The 19,420-nt window shown below is 50.3% G+C and overlaps 6 protein-coding genes across 6 annotated transcripts; 1 reads left to right on the top strand and 5 right to left on the bottom strand.

Annotated features, from left to right (window-relative positions):
• Positions 1-46: 46 nt before the first annotated feature.
• Positions 47-2,286, bottom strand: N7515_006228 (transcription factor IIF subunit TFG1; the record flags this gene model as incomplete). Its single annotated transcript, XM_056666972.1, has 4 exons — positions 47-276; positions 336-564; positions 615-899; positions 949-2,286. 4 exons carry the CDS (start codon positions 2,284-2,286, stop codon positions 47-49), a joined length of 2,082 nt encoding a protein of 693 aa, XP_056520568.1.
• A 645-nt stretch (positions 2,287-2,931) lies between these two features.
• Positions 2,932-7,619, bottom strand: N7515_006227 (Oligopeptide transporter OPT superfamily; the record flags this gene model as incomplete). Its single annotated transcript, XM_056666971.1, has 11 exons — positions 2,932-3,778; positions 3,831-4,329; positions 4,376-4,529; positions 4,580-4,939; positions 4,989-5,341; positions 5,393-6,192; positions 6,346-7,130; positions 7,186-7,299; positions 7,350-7,453; positions 7,505-7,550; positions 7,599-7,619. 11 exons carry the CDS (start codon positions 7,617-7,619, stop codon positions 2,932-2,934), a joined length of 4,083 nt encoding a protein of 1,360 aa, XP_056520567.1.
• A 381-nt stretch (positions 7,620-8,000) lies between these two features.
• N7515_006226 (inositol monophosphatase family protein) lies at positions 8,001-8,985 on the top strand (the record flags this gene model as incomplete). The annotated part of the gene is made up of 3 exons (XM_056666970.1): positions 8,001-8,118; positions 8,166-8,247; positions 8,307-8,985. The coding sequence occupies 3 exons, from the start codon at positions 8,001-8,003 to the stop codon at positions 8,983-8,985; spliced, it is 879 nt and encodes a 292-aa protein (XP_056520566.1).
• Positions 8,986-9,116: 131 nt separating this feature from the next.
• On the bottom strand, positions 9,117-12,383 carry N7515_006225 (lipase ROG1 family protein; the record flags this gene model as incomplete). Its single annotated transcript, XM_056666969.1, has 3 exons — positions 9,117-11,952; positions 12,024-12,180; positions 12,245-12,383. The coding sequence occupies 3 exons, from the start codon at positions 12,381-12,383 to the stop codon at positions 9,117-9,119; spliced, it is 3,132 nt and encodes a 1,043-aa protein (XP_056520565.1).
• Positions 12,384-12,464: 81 nt separating this feature from the next.
• On the bottom strand, positions 12,465-13,787 carry N7515_006224 (diacylglycerol/lipid kinase family protein; the record flags this gene model as incomplete). Its single annotated transcript, XM_056666968.1, has 1 exon — positions 12,465-13,787. One exon carries the CDS (start codon positions 13,785-13,787, stop codon positions 12,465-12,467), a length of 1,323 nt encoding a protein of 440 aa, XP_056520564.1.
• Positions 13,788-14,347: 560 nt separating this feature from the next.
• Positions 14,348-18,296, bottom strand: N7515_006223 (inositol polyphosphate kinase VIP1; the record flags this gene model as incomplete). Its single annotated transcript, XM_056666967.1, has 3 exons — positions 14,348-14,456; positions 14,514-15,828; positions 15,896-18,296. The coding sequence occupies 3 exons, from the start codon at positions 18,294-18,296 to the stop codon at positions 14,348-14,350; spliced, it is 3,825 nt and encodes a 1,274-aa protein (XP_056520563.1).
• Between the last annotated feature and the right edge of the window lie 1,124 nt (positions 18,297-19,420).

Below are 19,420 nucleotides of genomic sequence, written 5' to 3'. Positions count from 1 at the left end.
TACACAGAACATATGAAAATTAGTCTTCAACCTCCTCCTCCGTAGCTCAACCCTTCCAGGGACCAGGTCGCAACATGCGATCCTCCTTTCCATAAACGCTAACATCCTTGACAATGGCAATGAACCTGCGATGATTCTCCTTCGACTCGCCAATACGAGGACGGAAAACCTTCAACAATTCACTGCTAGTAATACCACATGCTGGAATAGCAGCATGGATTTCCCCAGCGGTGGGGAATGTCTGAGGTCCGGAGATGGGAGTAGACACACGGAGGCCTGCAAATGTAATTTGTTAATCTTTTGATTCCAAGGACAATGGTAGCAAGGAAACTCACCTCTGGGGCCTTCGGGGCTGCTGGCACGGCTTCCGGAAGGTCGTGGCAAAGGACTGGCGGCGCGAGATCCTTGCGGAGTACCACCACGAGAAATTGAACCAGGGGGGTTGAGCTTCAATTTCTTGACCTTGCCGCCCTCGGCCATCTCCGCTCCAGATCCTACGCCTGTCTCGACGTCGCTGCCAGAACCAGCGCCACCGGGAATGTTTCGAACACGTTTCTTGCTTGTCTGGGTGGAATTAGTTGTGTCGTTAAATCAAAGGAAGTCTTGATACATACCTGCATGGCCGATGGAGACATTGGACGTGATGGGGGTTGGGAGGTGGTGAGATGCATGCCCTTGGCCTTCTTACGCGAGGTATCAGTACCGCTGGCATCAGAGGCGTTGGGTGATCCAGGCCTCTTCCGCGATCCGGCAGAGGATTTCTTAAAGGCGTCTGTGTGCTTTGGTCGCCCGGAGGGAGTGAGTGTTCCCTTGGCGGCTGCTTCTTTTTGGTTCTTTTCTTCTTCTGCCTTCTTGCGTTCCTCCTCCTTGGCTCGTTCGGTTTCACTGTCATCAGAGCTCTGTTCAATGTTAGTGCTTGGATTCGCCGTAAAAGTTGAGAACAATTACCTCTTCGTCTGTGTACGGATTGACATCCGAGCCACTGCTGTAATCATAATTTCGTTCTCTCCTCTTCAGAGCCTTGCGCACACCCTTGCCCAACACACGTCGAGCCTCTCGTTCCCGTTTCTCTCGCAGTTCTTCTAACTCATACTCCTTCTCATCCTTGAGATCGAACACGTTCGCCTTGAGCTGGTCCTCTTTGATTCTCTTTTCGGCATCTTTTTGCTCTTCATCTTCAATAAAGAGGTCATCGTGCTCTTCGTCGTCCGCAAATCGATCCTCTTCGAAATCCATCTCGGTAGCCTCTAGTCCCTCGCCCTTTCCAGCCTGCAGGCCTTGTTTTCCGGCGTAGACTTTGCGCTGCTTGGCATAGGCAGCCAACTCTTTTTCTTGCTCCAGTTGCTGCTGCTTCTCCATGAACCATCGAGGATCTTTGACTCTCTTGGCCATGAATTTCTCCGCTTCCTCGATTGTCAAAGCCTTGAAATTACTCTTGGCAGTGAACTTGTACCACTTCTCCGCCGGAATCATTCGCATCTTTCCACCCTCAAGGACAAAGACGGCATGTGTCTCAGACAGAGCCGCTTCGTAATTTCCAACCCAAGTGTGGCGGTTGTCGAAATCCTCCAGGTGCCATGGCAAAGCCTCTTCGTACTTAATGCGTGCTCTCGCAATCTCTTCGGGGGTCATGTCCGATTTGAAAACTTGCTGTGTCTTCTGCTTCGGCGCATTTGGTCGTTTCGAGGTCGAACCAATGGCCGGAGCGATTTGCGAAAGATTCTGAGCGCGCTCTTTCTCACGTGCCGCCTTCCGAGCATCAAAGGCCTCACGCTCGGCTTCATCCATCGGCTGACCATCCTCGTCAGCCCGTCCCGCTTGTGGATCATGTATGCGCGCGCGTGGGTCGCGACGGTGAAGTCGAACTGGTCTCGTGAATTGCGATTCATCACGTGGGTCGACATTCTTCTTCGAGGCAAATCGCGCGACGTGGTGCTTCAGTCCCTCCATCAAAGCTCGCTTGGTTGTGACCACCGGATAATCAAAGTACTTGTCACTGAGCAAGGGACCGCTGAATCCGTTCGCCGACATGTTGTTGTTTGCAATTTCAATCATAGGTCGGTCAGATTGGAATACCGAATGGGGGTTTGCCATCTGCGGGCGCGTAGGAAGAGTCTTCGTCGCGGTCCCATTGCCAGCAGGTGTGGCGCCGGCGGGTTTAGGAGCGGGCCTGCGTTTCGGTCGAACCAAAGGGTCAGCTGCCCTTGGACGGCGCATGATTTTCAGTGGTGCGCCATTTGGCCCGGTTGGAGTTCTCGCATTTGTTGAATTGGTTGGAGTCGACATGTTGTCGCCGTAGATGAAAGAGCTGTCCGATGGACAAAGGGCGATGCGAAAATCGCAGTAAAGATAAGCGCTATGCCAGGGTCGTCTGCGTTGTTTGGAAACAAAAAAAGCCAGCAGGGTGCAAAACAACAGAAAGGTGAGAGATGGAAAAGTCACCTTTGAAAGAGCTGGTGGCAGAGGTCCGGAGGTATGACGGGCGGCTACGGAGCAGATGTTTACCCGGCCCGTTTGTTATTCACGTGACATCGGCTGATCTTCGGCACATGTGGTCTGTGCGTCTGGGGGATTACCACTTGCCGTTCAGTTGTAGTTACACAACAGTTCAACTACGCTGCGTCTTCTACGACCCCAGTCCCTTACAATGTTCAATTTCCCGTGAATTAGGCAATAGGTGGAGTCATACGGTATCAACAACAAAGGCAGTAGATTTCAAGCTCTATTCCTACTAACTTCAAATTGAGAATGCGCCAGGCTGCAGGCAACTGACAAATCCATACGACTATTAGTGATATCTTGAATGATGTTTCGTGCATTCCTAGTGCTGATCTATACGCCAAATCTCTGGCCTGGTTCTAGCTGTTTGTATGGACAAGCAACCCAATCACAACCCTTGAAGCAGTTAGCATGCACCAAATGACCATATGATCATGTGGTACTCACCTGTTTGTAGATTTCAGTCCCCCACCATTTGAAGCCATCAACCCAACCTGGATAGATGAAAGCAAAGAAGACAACGACAACTGCAAATGCCAACCCAGAGTCCAGGGCAGCTGACAAGGTCATTGCATACTTTTCCCACCAGGCTGTTCTCTTTCGCCGGATCACATAGTTGAATACGAGACATACAACGGCCCAGATGGAAAAGTTGAGCCCGGTTGCAGGGGGTATCCAGCTGAGACTGCCAAACAAGATGGGGAAGTTGACCAAACGCCAAAAGCTTTTCTTGTTGTTCCTACCCAGGAGCCATGTGGCGAGAGGGGCTACCGCTCCCACCAGGAAAGCCCATACAAGCGGCCGATAGAGTCCTCCTGGGCCAAAGAAACGCTGGGGGCCGACAACTCCCCAGAGAACGCTGCCGTTGAAATGGACTCGAGCAATGGGGCAATTGAACCCATTCAAGGCTTCGGCAGTGCATATACCCGGGATGTAAGTGAACATCCAGTTCAGCACACCAATCTGGGTTAGACTTGATACCAAGGTCGCCGTCATTTGGACGCCAAACAAAATCCGTGGGGGGATCTTCATGTAGTGACCAAGCTTGAGGTCAGAGGAGAATTTGATCCCTTGTGCAGAGCTGATGTATGAGTAGGTCACGAAAATCATGTTGGCCATAGGCCTTCCCGGAAACACAATGCCACAGAGCAGTTGGCAAATCAGGTAGAGACTGCTATGTTGATTGGTGATGGCCATTATGATTCCCACTGGGATGAAAAATACACATGTAATGCCAAGAGCTAGGAGTAGCCCATACCAAGGTAGGTGTGTCGGATAACTTTCGGGATACGGTCAGCTGGTATCAAGAGTATGAAGGAGGAAGCACGTACTATTCCACCGTGAAGGTTGCGATAGCGAGCGTGGAAATGAGCACAATAAGATACCACGCAATGGGGGCGTCCTTGTAGCGCCTCATCAAGCGACAATGAACATCCTCCCCTCCCAATGGAATGTCTTGACTCTGGTGGTGATTTGTCTCCGGAATGTCATGACTCTGTCGGCTTGTGCTATTTCCACGAAGGGGCTGGTACGTCTCCATGGCTGGCACATCTCGTCTTTCTTCGAAGGCCTTTCGAGTCTGTTGCCAGATGTCTTTCCCATACCAGCAGACCGTGTGGGTGACAAGCGAAGTCAAAGCAGCAAACTGAACCCCATAAGACAGTACATATGTAATTGGAAGATAGACTGGTGAATAGTCTTCATAGGCTTTCTGATCGAACAAGTAGTCCGGTGTCAATATCCGGCTCACTTTGTAGGGTTTTCCAGTATTGTCAAACACCGCCGTCGAAACTATGGGCATATATGCGGAGAAAAGAACATTTTTGTAGTCTTTCCAATCAGCACAAGTCAAAGAAGATGGCAATTAAGAACTCACAGAGTATTGGCGCAACGGCCCACATGACGATTACCAGTCCCGTCACAATATTAGCTGCGGCCCACCAGGGCGTGAGTAACGGGGAGCCAATATAGGCGATCTGAGCCCAATCAAAGGTCAAAGGGAACATTCCCAAACCGGAGGCGACACCAAACTGAGTAGAGTTAGTCAAGGCAGGATTATAAAGGGCCTTTGAGGTCTCACCAAGTTCGAAATAACAACATTTTTAGGTGCAAACCAGGTAATCACGTTGAAATAACTGAGTGCCGGCATTAACAGCCCCGGCACGAAATACCAGAGAAATGCTCCTGCCCACACAATGATGAAGAATCTATAACGGGAAATGCTCCACCCGTTTGCCTTTTTGTTGACAGACTTGTGCATTGTAGAGAACATTGCGGTAGACATCAAGGTTCCAGGCCAGATCATGGCGGATGGGCGCACGAGGAATCGTCTGGTCAGACCCGCAAATGCATACCCCAATACTTGAGTGGATATGATGAGTAGCAGCTGATACAGGATTGGGACATCCTGCTTGTAGAATTTATGTTGCTCGACGATAACCTGCCTTTAATTAGCTCTGTAATGGAATGGAAGGGCTCGGCGGTCTAACATCAGTTGCGAAAGCGAACCCGAATGAAACATTGCTGCTGATATAGACGCAAGCATGCTCCTTCTCGTTCCAACGGCCCTGGGCGAACCAGAGTCTAACTCGAGATGGAAATGGAATTGGAGAGGCATCGATCTCGTAAAGATATTCTCGGTGGTGAAGGGTTCCATTCTCAAAAACTTCAACCGGGTCGCCTGTCTGCTTGAAAAGCACATCCCAAAATTTGCCCAATGGATGGACTAGAACAAGAGCAATGATGGGAGTGATGGCTACACTGGGATAGCGCAAAGAAAAGAAAAGATTGGCTGCCGATCCTGTCAAAGAAAATAGGAGAGATAGGATCCACATTCGAGGTGCTGAAACATGTTAGATTCAATCCAAGCAAAAAAAGAAGAAAAAATGCGTACTGTTGATAGACAGGGAGACGTTATCCGTTGCCGGGACCGAAGCTCGTACTTGGGCATACGGTGAATTATCTGGGGGATCCTCGTCCGAAGATTTTGAATCCTCATCATCGATGTCAACGTCCTCCTCATCGTCACTAGTCATGTACGGAGAAGACACCGGTGTCTCCTGCATCACCGGATGGCCCGGTACCGCTAACCCAGTAGCAAACGAGTACTTCGAATCGGCGCCCATCCCCACATCGGAGGCAGCGGATGAAGGCCGACGATTGCGACTCTCTGCATATGTACTGTTCCGCCGCCTGCCAGATGAATGTGACTGTCTCCTGGTCCGTGGGCCATTACTCGAGCTTCCAGTGCCATATTCAAAGCTCCTGCGTGGTAGTCCCTCAATAATATCGTGGTACACGGGAGATTCTCCGTCTGAATCTGTGTCTGGGCTTTGCAATGCTCCGTACGAGGACCCCAGTGCGGGCGGCGAGGGGAGAAGAGGGGCACGCGACATGAAGCTCGGAAAATGCCGAACAATCCCTGTATCGGGGTTCACGTCGGGCGGTAGTTTATCGATATCTGTGTTGTAGTTTCCATTGTCGCCATCGAAATCGGGATCAATTCGATCCGGTTCAGCGGGAAGCTTCTTGTGCCTCGGGCTCGAGGGACAAGACAGCTTCCGCGTCCGCAGTGGAATATTATCCGTTGGCGTGGTGGGTGGGGCGACGAAATACCTAAGAGTATTTCGGGTTAGGGCGTGCAGTAGCTTGAGCTGTTGTGCATTTGAGGAATTCGAGAAGAAAATCGCGGAGCTAGTGACGGAACTAATTCTATGGTGGCATTGGCCCCACCGACATCGGCACATTGATGTTCCTTTCCAACTGTACAATTATTGTCAGGAGATTTTGATCGTAAATTGTATACGAAACTTATATACAATGGAATTGGTATCAATCGCTTAAAACAGTTCTACGACCTCCTCGTCCTCGTTCTTGGGTGCCTCAATTTGAGGCTGCTCCCCTTCGCCCTCGCCTTCCTCGTCTCGCATCAGGACCTGCACTAATCGGTCACATGCTTCTTGTACATTCTCGTCTTCAACATGCAAATGGGTTTCGCGAATCAGAGGATAAACCTTGACTGCTCGCATCGTCTCGCGGCCCTCCTTGGTTGTGGTTAGGAGAAGCAGGGTTTCGAGATGGGTGGTAATGATGGTGTTGTCGCTGTCTCGTTGCTTATCCGGTGGCAACAGCTGGAGATCAGGAAGCATATCTGCCGAGTCTTCATCAGACAATTCCTCTGGCCCCGCAAGCGGGAGCAATAAGTAAGGCAAGAGATTGGCCCCATCCTCGGCGAAGAGCATTGGGTGCTTTTCGACCTCGAAGGCCACATTTTTGATTGTAGATGCAACACCCTTCCTCCGAATAACGCTTCGGTGCTCCGTGAACACTGTCAGCTTGGTGATTGGGACCACTCCATCGTAATCCTGGCGTTCGGTGAAATAGGCCCGGCCCTGTTCGGTCTGGGAAAGATCGGCAAACAGATACGACAGGTAATCATAATTGGCGTGCTTATTGAGATCACCCTCGGCGCCCTTGACGAAGCAGTCCATCATCTGGTCGATCACGTTCTCGGAAGTAGATACGGATTCGGGGGCCTTGCGCTTGAGGGTGAGTAGTTTGTGTAAGGTTTCGGATTTGACGAGATTGGCCAAAAGCATGGCCACTTCGTCGGCATTGGGCTCTTTGGGGTTCTAGTATACCAACAGTTTAGTAGACTGGATGAGTTGGGATTGAAGGAGTACTCACGGTCAATTTCACAAGCAAGGTCTCAACAAACTTGTCATCCTCGGCGAGTAGTTTTAACACCTCTTCGTCGCCCGATAAGTTGACCAGCATGGTTAATGCATTTTTCGCAATTGGCTAGGGAAGATCAGTCGGAGGGTCCTTTGCGAGGTCTTGGGAGAACGCACGCTGTAATCGCGAGCCAGAAGCTTCAAATCGCGGATGGGAAGTAGTTGGTGGCGCTTGAAGAGCTCAGGCTGGGCTGTGGAGAAGCCAACAAGGTTTTCGACGGCTTTGGATATGTGTTAGATGGGCTTGTAAGCATGAAAGAGGTTTGGCATACCAATCTGTCTGATCTGAGTGTTGCCATGGTGCAGGAATTCCACCAGCTAGAGAGATGTGAGTTGAGTGAATGGTGTAGATTCGCATGTACATACTTCTTCGAGTTCGGTCGGCATCTTGGGGGTGAAAGGGCTGAGAGGGTGTACAATGGTTGTAATGTCAACTATGAGTGGGATCCCAAAGATTTTTTTTTCCCGCGGAAGTGGGGGTACTTCGACGTCACTGGAAACGCGGAGATACTGCGATTTATAATGACAGATCTCGGACTATTACTGTGTAGGAAGTTATACATAGGCATGCGATTTGTAGCTGTATTTAGTTAATCAACTAACAGTTCTACTGAAGCCCTAATGTGTTATGGCGATTGGCGACACGTATGAAGTAGATAAATGGAATTGACCCCTGCCTCTAGCGCTGGGCCGGTCTTCATAGGGCCGAGATCCAACTCCGTCTTTTGCCCTCCTGAACCTACAACAAGTCTTCTCGATCATTTCACTATGGAGGCCCCAAACCTCAACGAGATCCATGATTTCCTCGTGTCATTGGCTTTCAAGGCCGGCGACATCATAAACAATGCGCTTCCAGAAACCAATGGCACTGGATCCAAACTGAATAGTTCGTGTCTACAGCCGAAGACAGAAGAGTGTAGCTGATCTCTGTAGGCGCCGATCTCGTGACGGAATATGACAAGGCAGTCGAGAACATGATCTCAACGTCTCTGAGAGAGAAGTATCCGCATTACGAGTATGTCTTTTCTCTCTCTTGTTTGCTGGCATGACCCCTAATCTGTGAGAAAAACATAGGTTCCACGGCGAAGAAACATACGACCCAACACGCCCATTGACCGATGCCCCCACCTTCGTCGTAGACCCCATCGATGGCACGATAAACTTCGTGCATGGCTTCCCCTTTGCCTGCGTTTCGCTCGGATTCGCCGTTGGACGCATACCGACGGTTGGGGTGGTGTACAATCCCTCCACGAAAGCTCTTTACTCCGCCATCAAAGGCCAAGGTGCTTTCCTGAATCGCGAAATTCGACTACCATTGAAAGGTGCCGATGTTGAGCCTCTATCCGGATTAGCCAATGCTGTCATTTGTGTGGAATGGGGTTCGGATCGCAGCGGGAATAATTGGGAGACCAAAGTTCGGACGTATGAGAAGTTGGGCCAGTCGAAGGAAAATGGCGGGGCTATGGTGCGCGCGATGCGGAGCATAGGCTCTGCCGCGTTGAATCTATGTGCCGTGGCTGAGGGCACGTTGGATCTTTATTGGGAGGGTGGATGCTGGGCCTGGGATGTCTGTGCTGGATGGGTTATCCTTTCCGAGGCGGGGGGCATCATGGCAGATGGTAACCGGGGAGTTTGGGATGCTCGTCTGGATGGACGGAAGTACCTTGCAGTTCGAGGTTCTCCAGATGGAGCTGGACAAAAGGAGCTGGTGGAGGAGTTTTGGAGCTATGTTCAAGGGGAATTGAAGTATTGATCATGAAACGATACATTGAATGAAAACCCATATCAACGACAGAAAGAGACGATCAATTACAACTATTTCACATGATTACAGGGTATATGTCTAAAGAAACTGGGCAGTATGTACAATAACAGCGAGGTCCGTCATTCTTGAGCCCAACGGAAACCAGCGTTAGTTTCCTCTTCGAAGCCGGACCCGCTGTCATCCTCGTCAATCTCACGATCAGTCCATCGCGCGGAATCCTGCCTCGACACGCAGATTCTTTCGCCAGTGCTGATCCGAGATTCGTATTCGGTCGAGAAAGGGTCGGCCTGACCAGACGATTGATCGTCCGATATCTGAAGCGGCGATACTTCAGGCAAGTTGTCGTTATCCCCCACGGAAAGTGTCTGGGCAGCACCGGACTGTCCCTCAACTTCATCACCCGAACTAGTCGGGCCGACATTTGGAGGCTTGGCCCTCTCCACACCTTGTTTATGAGAATCGTCCACGTCCAAAGTGGGCACGTGGCTGAAATGCGTATCAACCAAGTGTTTCACAACAGGCCAGCCGTAAGCGTTCGTGAACATGCGTCTCACAATAATGTTGTTGTGTGCGTCTGGTTCAAGTCGCACAAGAACCTTGCGCCAAGATAGATCACGGTGGTAGGCTCGCGCAATCTTTTCCTCGACCTTGAGGCCACTCTCACTGCCCGCTATGCTAGCAGGGGGATGCTGATTGGGTGCCGATTGTGATTGCTGTTTCTGTGGCGAACTAAATGCGAATGTGCGTCGCTTTACCGGAGAAGGCGGTGGTATATCCCCGGGATGATAAATACGATCATGGAAGATTGTTCGAGGTCGCGAGGCAGGGTCCAGAATGAACTCTGGGGGTGGTAGAGGTGGCATTAGCAAGTCTCCCGCAGACTCGAAAAAGGTCGTTTTCGGAGGCGTGTGCACCCTTTCGTGCTCATTTGAGGACTGGTCATGGGTGACTGGCCCTTTGTCGGCGCCATTATCGTCCCCAGTCTCAAAAGAGGCTAAGGTCTGGCTACGCTTGTAAATCTTAGCATTCTTGCCGCTAGGCGGTGCCTTGCCTTCTTTTGGGCGAAATAGTGACATAAAGCTGTCCAACGGACCGAGGGGGGCACTTCCTGTCAACACTTCACCCTCTGGAATGCGATTCTGTACCAGGAACTGTCCCGGTCTCGGGGAAGTGGTCTGGTCCAAGTTGTTGCCCTGTCTCTGGGGAACCTCAGACTCACTGTGCTGAGTACTGTTCACGAGCGGATCATCGCCCGAGCGACAGAATCGCGGGGATTTAGAATTGGCGCCTGTCAACTCTGCCCAACCCCATTCGGCCATAGTTCCGACAAGCCCATTGTCCCTCCTTGCCTTCTCAACACGATCCAAACCTCTCCAGTCAAGGAACAGAAGACAAGACGTCCGCAAAGGAACAATCCCATCGTTTACCACATTGGAGTACAATGTGCGATGCTGGAACTTCTTAAGAACCTCGTGGGCAGGACCACAAGGGAGAATCCGTAAAAGCGGCTTGGAACCTGGATCCGAATTACCAGGGTTTTTTGCAGATTCGCCTTTTCCAGCAATGATAGCACCCCAGCCACTCCGAACTTTCGGTGCCGTCCAGCTCAGGCCGAGATCCTGGCCAGTACGACCGACTAGACCAAAGTCAAGAGCAAATCGAACATACATTGGGTTCTCATTGCTGAGACCAAGAAAAGGGCTTGCGAGAGCGATAAAGTTGACAGGTCGGATCTTCTCGAAGAATTCAGGCGAGTGCTTTTGGATATATGCAATGGCATAGGTCTGAATCAGACCTCCAAGGGAATGTCCAATAAAACTAATGCTGGTAATTTGATATGCATGACCATCACCCGGGATTTCGTGGGCGGCCGATTCAGCTGAATGAGAGGTGTCATCTCGGTCCTTGCGAGGACTGAATGGCCGAGTGAACGGGTTCGACTTCGCGCCCTTCAGAGGGAAATATGGTTGATCGGGATATGTGAGGAGTAGGACGTATTTGGCCAGTCTTTTGCCAAGGTATTGAATTCCACGCTCAGTGCGAACGGCATTACCAGAGAACCCTCGGACGATGACCTGTTCATCGTCGGCATCGTCAAGGTCATCGGTTGACTGCTTATCCTGTTCCATCTCAGAGTGTGTTGTCTTTTCTCGAGGTTTTCTCATGGCTGCATCAATGCTTTCTTTCAAATAGAGCATATCTGTACCGAGATTACTGTGCAACCCATGTGTCAATAAGACCAGATGGACCTTTTTCTTCTTGATACTTTTCTTTGAAGCTTCCGTATTGTCCTCCGGTCCTTCATGAGCAGGCAGAGGCTGCGTATCCTGACCCTCTGGTTCGGGATTTTTGGCCGCTTGCTCCGCCGATTGCAATGGTGGGGAATTCCATAAACTTGCGGTATCATCTATGCGAAGAGCAATTGCTCTCGAGTATACACCTTTAGAGGCAAGTACCTGGCTACCTCTCGTTTCAGGTGTCCAATGATCTTGCAGCTTTCCCGGAGGTCCGCTTTGGCTGCTCCAAGCACCACCCGAGAAATATGCCAGCGATTTTGCATCGCGTCCCACCAAAAGCTCGAAACCAACCGCTGCACTAGCAGAGAATATCACTTGGGACGATATCTCGACGATCCAGGTGATACTTTGTCCACTTTCCGGCCCACCTTGACCCAAAGAGCCAAGCTTTTGCGCTTCGGCCGGCACGGTGATGGTAGCGTCCCAACCGCCTCCGGCTTTAAGGTAGGGCTCATACTGGGGTGTACCCTCGACATCCTCTCGCTCGTACTTCGTGTTGGGATCGAACTGTGAGGGGTAGCAAGCGGCGTATAGCGTGTACGGGCCATGCAGGTATGCGGCACGCAAAGGGATGGCAGATGTGTTCTTCACCCTCACATGGAGATCCGAAGGAATGGGCAGGATTGGGTCGGCCGCTGGTGTGTATGTAATCGTGTAACTGAGCCCGGGGAGGATTAGCGTTGAAGACTTCAGATGGAAGGGGCTCCGAACTTGAGGGGTGAGACTCACCGAACGACTTCTCCAACGCGAACACTGCCGACTTGATGTAGTAACAGCATGTTGGTCACTTCTTTCAACTCGAGAGGACTTGTCCGCCACCCGGAGAATGTATGAAATCGCGACCTTTCAGTTGGGGGTGCTGCACCGAGGTCTAGGGTCTGAGAGGCTGAATACGTGCGCGCAGTGATCAGCATCGGTACTGATGGGCAGTTCCATTATAGTCGAATGACTCCAGAGCGCTGTATCGGAGCTGGTAATGACATTTGCTGGCGCATCCCAGATGCGGGAAATGAGATGTCGGATTATGGGGTCAATCGCCGGTGAGATGAGCGGGAAACACATGATCAAATTCCCCTTATCGACATTCATATTCGGCTTTATGAACCCCCGAGGTCTGCCACACTTTGAAGTCTACTCTAACATCTGTCTACCTGTCTACCTGTCTATTGTCTAGTTGATCAAGTTCAGTAAGCGGCCAGCCTCTTTACAAATGTCCACCCATCCACCTTTCTCAACAGCCACGATCTTTCCATCAATACAGACGCGTCGCCACCTCTCCTCGTCTTCTTGAAAATCGATTCGGAGCTGTTCAATATCGATATAAGAGACCGTATCTTCCGTCACATGTCGACCCCCCTGATATGCCAGAGTCATCAAATTCATCGCGCTGTCCGATGACATTGGCCCGAAGTGGATGAGTCTCATATTTCCACTCAGAGGCACCGAGTCTGGGGAAATCAGGAAGTCCTTTTCAAGTCGCGGGACCATTGTAGCAAGCGCATACATGTGCTCAAGCCCTCCCACTGCTACTTCGCGGCGAGCCCCATTGGGACCATCTGACGTAGATGCTGTGAGTTTTCCTCTGAATTTGTGAGACGCAGTGCCATCCGCAGGATAAAGTAGTTCATTTGCAGCCATTTTGAATCGATCGCTTCCAAATTTGCGATATTCGAATGTGTCACTGTCCGCAACTAATGCGGCATGGAACCCCCAGCTCGCAACAACGGCACCGTATAATGTATGGGAACCATCGGCATCGATATCGGCTCGCTGACGACCTTCATCGATGACTAGGCGACTGCCAGGCGAAAACTTGGCCGCAAAGACCGGTATAGGAGATGGGTTGCCTCGGAGTAGCGTGGAAAGACCTGGCACTGGACCAGACCGTAATCCGATAGAACTTGCCATGGCGTTTCCCGTCCCACAGGGGATTAGTGCAAGAATGGGAGATACACCAATCGTCATTTTGGATTTGTAGAAACCTTCGAGGATGTCAATAAGACCCCCATCACCACTCAGGAGTATGATGGTTTGAGGGACACCATTTTGAGCACGCTCCAAGAAATTCGATTGCGTCAGTTCGATGATCGTTTGCGCCGAGTTCGTTTCATGGACCTCGACTTTCTCTAGCCCAATATATGTGAGGAATGGCCGCACAGCGTTCTCAAAGACTGTCTTGGCTCTTCCCGTTCCTGATCCTGTAGATACCACAACCTGTACGATGGGCGTATCTTCATGTCGAAGGTGGCTAGGAATCGTGGATAAAAATGGACGTAGTGCTGCAGGTAAGGTTGCAATATTGATCTTCTTCAAGACGAAATCCTCAGACGTAGGGTCTTCCGGGTTGAAGTTTTGGAAGAATAAGACGTGATACGTAGGTCCACTGGACAACACGCAGAGGATGTCATTGAAGTCGATCGAGCACTCAGCGCCTGTGTGAGATGTGTATTTCAAGGTGCTGCCAATTACATCGACAGCCAAAGGGCCGGACATCTTCTGTGTGTTTCTTGGGTGAATTCCACAGGTAAGAATTTTAATGTTGGAAGAAAATCCGTGACAGTAGCGGGGTCGGCTTACAACGGACTTTAAGTGAGCGATTGGATTTTATCGGCGATAGAGCACAATCACGGGCTGCAGGCCAGGGGGAGACCTAGGTGTGATATTACATCTAGGTTAGTACCTAGGTACCGTTGAAAGACAATGAAGTTCCATCTATTCGTTTCCTACTAGTACAGGGACCTCCCGTCGTTATCTACCTACCTACAAGTTCAACTGGGCCGAAGCCCGGTCCGTGAGGGCATCCATATATTTAGCGGCTTCACACGCGGGCAACAGTGGACAGTTGTAGACTTGCTGGATGGACCTGCATCCAGATGCGATTCCAAGTATGTCAAGCGGTGTCAATTATACGCATCGAAGATGTATGGCCAATGCAAATCATAATCATTCGTCTTTCTAGATTGTATTTGCTACATCATACATCATACATCGGAACGACAGCGAGAGCCAATCTGAGCCGAAGTATCCCAAGTGGGAGACACATATCCAGGCACTTAATATTGAGTCGGGGAGATGCCACGTGATGCAGATGGCGATTTCTCATCATGAGAGGTATGCTTGTCGCTTAGGTTTACCGCAATGAAGGTCTTGGGTAGTTTAACTCTGTATGCAGGTGATTAGTAAAATGGTCCAACAAGTCGAGGACACAAGGAAACTTACGTATCAAATTTTGCTTTCAGGGTCTCAATGACCTCCTTCCAATCCTGGTGAGCCGTCAAGCTTCGTCGTGGGGCACAGCCGATGGCGTGACGGGAATCGAGTTGCACGTCAAGCGGGTCAAAGGCGTGACATCCGGGGCTGACCGAGATGCGGATGGAGTATGAGTAGGAGTCGGATTCGCTGTCCCGAGCCTCATATAGTTCAAAGCAAATCTGAGAGAGATAGTCGAGTTCAGGGATGGCACTCCTGGCTATCTTGGTTTGAATTCCACCTTCCAAGATGCAGTTCAAGAGCGTGTAGATGTGGGATTCCTTGGTGAAATAGAAGAAGGATTTGGCATCCTGTGAAGCCTGCACCTCTTCTAAATCACGAACAATTTCTTGAAGAAGGGGCAGAGAGGTCAACAGACCAATTTCCAGTTTCTCGCTGTCGGTGATGCCGTATTCCTGAGGCGTCACATAGTCAAACAAAACCTTGGCCAGCTTGTACAGTTCCCGAAGCTTCGAAAGCCGCTCGTCCATCTTGGACTTGGAGGATTTAGCGCCGGGGAAAAGCTTGAAGTAATGATCGTATGAATCATCGAGTGCTCGAAGATGTGGTAGCGCCTCGAGCGCATGAAGCCGTTTTCTCAACCCGAAGCGATGAGCAAAAGTTTGGCTCTCAGCACGCTCTTCAAGTTTGTCGCTTCCGACTTCCTGTTCAAGGTTTCCGTCCACAGTGCTCTTGCGTCCTGGAACCTCTTCCTCATCATCGGTACTGTCCGGTGGCATGAAAACCCACTCCAAGAACTGCCTGTTGTGGAGTGCATCGAATTTCATACTATCATAAAGTTCGGAGAGCTTGCTCGGGTCAACCTTCTCCGTATCACAGAACTCTGCAAAGAGTTTCTCCCATCGTTCCTTGAAGAGTCGAGGATCTTCACCCGCGCACCAGCGGCCCTGTATGTCTGATATATCGGGGTGATCCAGCCGGTCCGTAGCAGCTGGCTGGCTCTGGGTTTCAGGGTCATTGGAAGTCGGTGGGATGTGATCGGAGCAATTGAGTTGCTCAAAGTTGTGTCGCATGACGCTCCGATGGAACTTCATGAGCTCAACTACTGTAGCAAGGACAACAGAAGGCTCTGGTATATTGCTGTCCTTGGGCCAAGCAAATTGTGAAGGCGCTGACCCTTCTCGCAAAAGCAATTTGAGCTTCTTCTTGACTTTGTCCATGACGTCCTTGGCGGCATTTGAATCGTCCAGCAAATCTTTCCGGACTTGTATCAAGTCTTCGGGCAAATCTTTCTGATCCAAGAATGAGCAAGCCCAGATTTGTGCTAAAATAAAGCCGTTAGTCTGATTTGAACCGCGTCGAAGGACAATCCGATAAGGCAAAGAACTTACCACTGGTGCTCACTCTACGTTCTGAACTAGTAAATAGACGGACGTTATTCAAAGCCTCCTTATTCATCAGTTTGAGATCATCTCGCATGTTAAGTCCGAGATCCTGGGATTGATAACGTGCGGCATGTGTGGGCTCGCCACCCCACTTGATCACAAGCTGTAGTTTATCGAGGATCAGGTCATTCTCAGCGGCAGAGAACCGAGAAAAGGTTGCATCTGAAATGGAATCACTTCGTGACAGTAGTCTGCGTAGATCTTCGTTCTCCGTTGTCTGGCCGTCACTTGGCAAAGGCGGAAGCGGCTCTTCATTGAGCGTGCCCTCAGGCACTGAAGATAAAGTTGCCGTTGGGGCCCGTTCTCCCATTTCCTCGGGAGTTCGTTTCCGGAACATAGGCTTGATCTGCACTTTGGTCCCAGGCCAACCGCCCTTCTTCTCTAGAGATGTACGCAGCAACTTGAGCTTGTCCATGTCTTCGAGCTCGTTCTCCATAGCCACCTTGACGGCATCAGACACACTGGCCAACGCAGCCTCCCCCTTGATCACTATCTCCTCTTGATGACCCTTCAATAGGTTCACAAAGGGCTGAGAGTGGAAGGTGAATTTGAACTTCTGCTTCGGAGTTCGATCTGCGTGTCGGATCACTGCCACCATTCCTTTGAGCTTCCAAGAGTGCTTGGAAGCAGGAAGGGGCGGCAGGGCTTCCTCATTGGCGTGCTGGAGTGAAAGGGCCGGGGACTTCGAGTTCGATGGACTATATCCACGAGGGGTGGAGTGGCCTTCCCGAGAATTCAACTTGCTAAGAGCAGCGCCAACATCAGCGCTCTCTACACCGGATGACACCATTGACGGAGTGGCTGCCTCTGAAATATCAGTGGACTTTTGGCTTTGGTTGTGAAGCCTGGAAGCACTAGGGGACTTCAACAGTTCCTTAAAGGCCTGCCGATGAGATCCCACTGTGTTCCTTCTAGATGGACCCTCTGGCGATGGCGGTGCGGATGGTTCCGAGGCAGCTTCGCATTTGCGCGTCTCCGCCAAAAAGATATCTCTAAGAATGTTGGCACACTTGTCGTAGTAATCATTGTTGTCCTTAACGAAGCTCCAGCCGTTGACGTCGATAACATAGCTTTTATCACCGACACGAAGCATGTCAAATCCACAGATTCTTTGGCCGAATCCATTTGAGATCTTTGATGCGATGATCGCTTCCTCCTTGCCAAGTTTCGTGATGTATCGTATTTCTTTCCCGTGAGTATTGCGCCGGACAAGACCGTCAACCACGGGGGATTTGCGCGTCTCTGCGTGGCAGAAGTCTGGCCCAACGGTGTAAGCTTTGACATCTTCAGCATTGTCGACCCTGAGGAATTGTTCGTAAAGGTAACTTGTATCACTTTCGGTAATGGATCTTGGAACAGTGAGCTTAGGGTCATATTCCGAGCTCTTGTTGCCGACTTTTCGAAATAGCCTTCTTCCACCGCCGCCGTACTGCTGATCGTTGGGGAAGTAGATGTGAATGTTATGGTCCTCGCCGTTAACAGGTTTCTCAACAAAGGGCTTTCTGAAGACTTTGCCATCAACGATCAAGGCCTCACCGTCTTCAGACATTGAGACACTTTGCGTTCGAGGAGCCCCACCACCCACTCCATTACTTGGGCCTTCAAGCTTCACACCAGTCAGCCGATAGATATGTTGGCCTAGTTCTGGGGATTCTAGAACCGGACCACCATCACGGTTCACTTCCAGTCGCTTCGGGGTGGGGACGCCCATATGATCTAGAATTTTCAAGCAGAGTCGGCGATCCCATAGAACCTTTTGCATAGGCAGGTCGTTGACGCAGAGTGGCTTTCGTAGCTTAGCGTACGCGATGGCTTTATCCAAGGGGAATCCATCGGAAAAGAAAGCGATCAAAAAGTCACAGACGGGCCAATTCTCCACTGCTTCATCAAGAATGACCTTGTCTCCAAAGACTATCACTTCGAAATCACCCTTCGATTGGAGCCGAGTCAAAATATTTTGGCTCGGTTTGCTGCGTGCCTTCACATCCAAAGCACAAACTCCGATCCTCCATGGTTTTAGAGCGCCAGTCTCCACTTCACTAATAGAGCTTGCAGCGGTACTGGCAGCTGTGCTTCCGCTGAACCTTCTGGTTGCGTGGCTTGCGTGCCTTGCAGATTGTCCGATTCGACCGGTGGGGCGAGTATCGGCATCGACCTTTGCGAATTGGGCTGGATTGGACTTTGCATGTTGCACCGTCTGGGGTGGTGCCATTGCAGATTCATGGACAGGTTCTGTGGGGGTATGATCGTTGTCTTCGGAATCGATATCGGGAGGCGACGAAAAGTGGGCTTCTGTAGGTCTCAAGGGTGCGGCAGAAGGGCCATTGCTGTGCTCAGTGGCTTCCATGAGAGAAGAATGTAAGTCAGAAATCTGATCCGAGCATGGAATAAGAGTGAGGAAACGATTTCAGGTAGTTTGAAGAGAAAAGCTGAAAGCCCGGGAGCTCTCCATAATTAGCAAAGACTGGGTCTTCCGCATTTGCACAGGCGGAGAAGAGATGACGCTCATGGGTCCAGTTTTATTCCTTCACTCATGATCGGACTGACAGGATAAATAGCACATGCGTGTGTACTGTGAAGGTATTCACATCATTGGGTATTCTTGTACATTTTCTACGGCATAACAGACCTAGAAGTGCACAAATCATATCCAGGCTGGTACTTGTTGTGGAGGTATTGAATACTTCACATGTTAATCCTTCAGAACAATTGATTATGAGATACTGTGGTGATATAGAAGTATAGTAGACATACTACACATTTGAATCTATTTAGCTTGAATCAGCCAATTGAATACCCAATTTCACCCTGTTCACCAAATAATGTCAGAAGTTCTGAAGATATGAAGGTCGTTTATACAGCCCAGAAAGGTACATTCCCCAGATGAAGGCGGTCTAGTGCCTGCAGGGCAAAGGCGGGGCAGAAAAAAAACAGCGGAAAAAAAAAGATGCAGCATCCAGAGGGAACCACCTGACAGACTTGATTGACAAGTCCGAAGCGAATCTTCACCTAAAACGCTAGGTACTCTGAGTTCGCTTCTAGTCCTGCTATATTTCAGTCGCAGGTGTGACCTTCGATACTATGCCTGCTTTGGCAAACGACAATTTCGATCTGCCTCTTGCGAAGAGGCAGAAACGCGTATCGCAAGGTGCTAAGGCTGGAACACGAGGCTCTAAGATCTTTGCTCCCTTCCGAGTAAGTATAGTTGGATGTGTGTTTGACTACTTTGAGACTGACTTGTCTTCGTAAAGACACTAGGATTGGTATCACCAACACCCGTTCCTTTTACATCCGTGCGCCTGGGTAAAGCAACCTTTCAAATCACAACCTCGGTGGGACACTCGCTGCAGACTTACGATTTACGCCGGGGTTTGAACCTCATCTTTCTGACACGACCGCAAACACCGGAGATCATTACGGCAACATGCGCGTGGCAGGATAAAGTATTCGCAGCTTGGGGCTATCTGCGGC

Source organism: Penicillium bovifimosum (assembly GCF_028826915.1).
Source record: "Penicillium bovifimosum strain IBT 22155 chromosome Unknown utg000005l_segment0_segment0, whole genome shotgun sequence".
Lineage (NCBI taxonomy): Eukaryota > Fungi > Ascomycota > Eurotiomycetes > Eurotiales > Aspergillaceae > Penicillium > Penicillium bovifimosum.
This window is presented reverse-complemented; position numbering and strand designations above follow the sequence as displayed.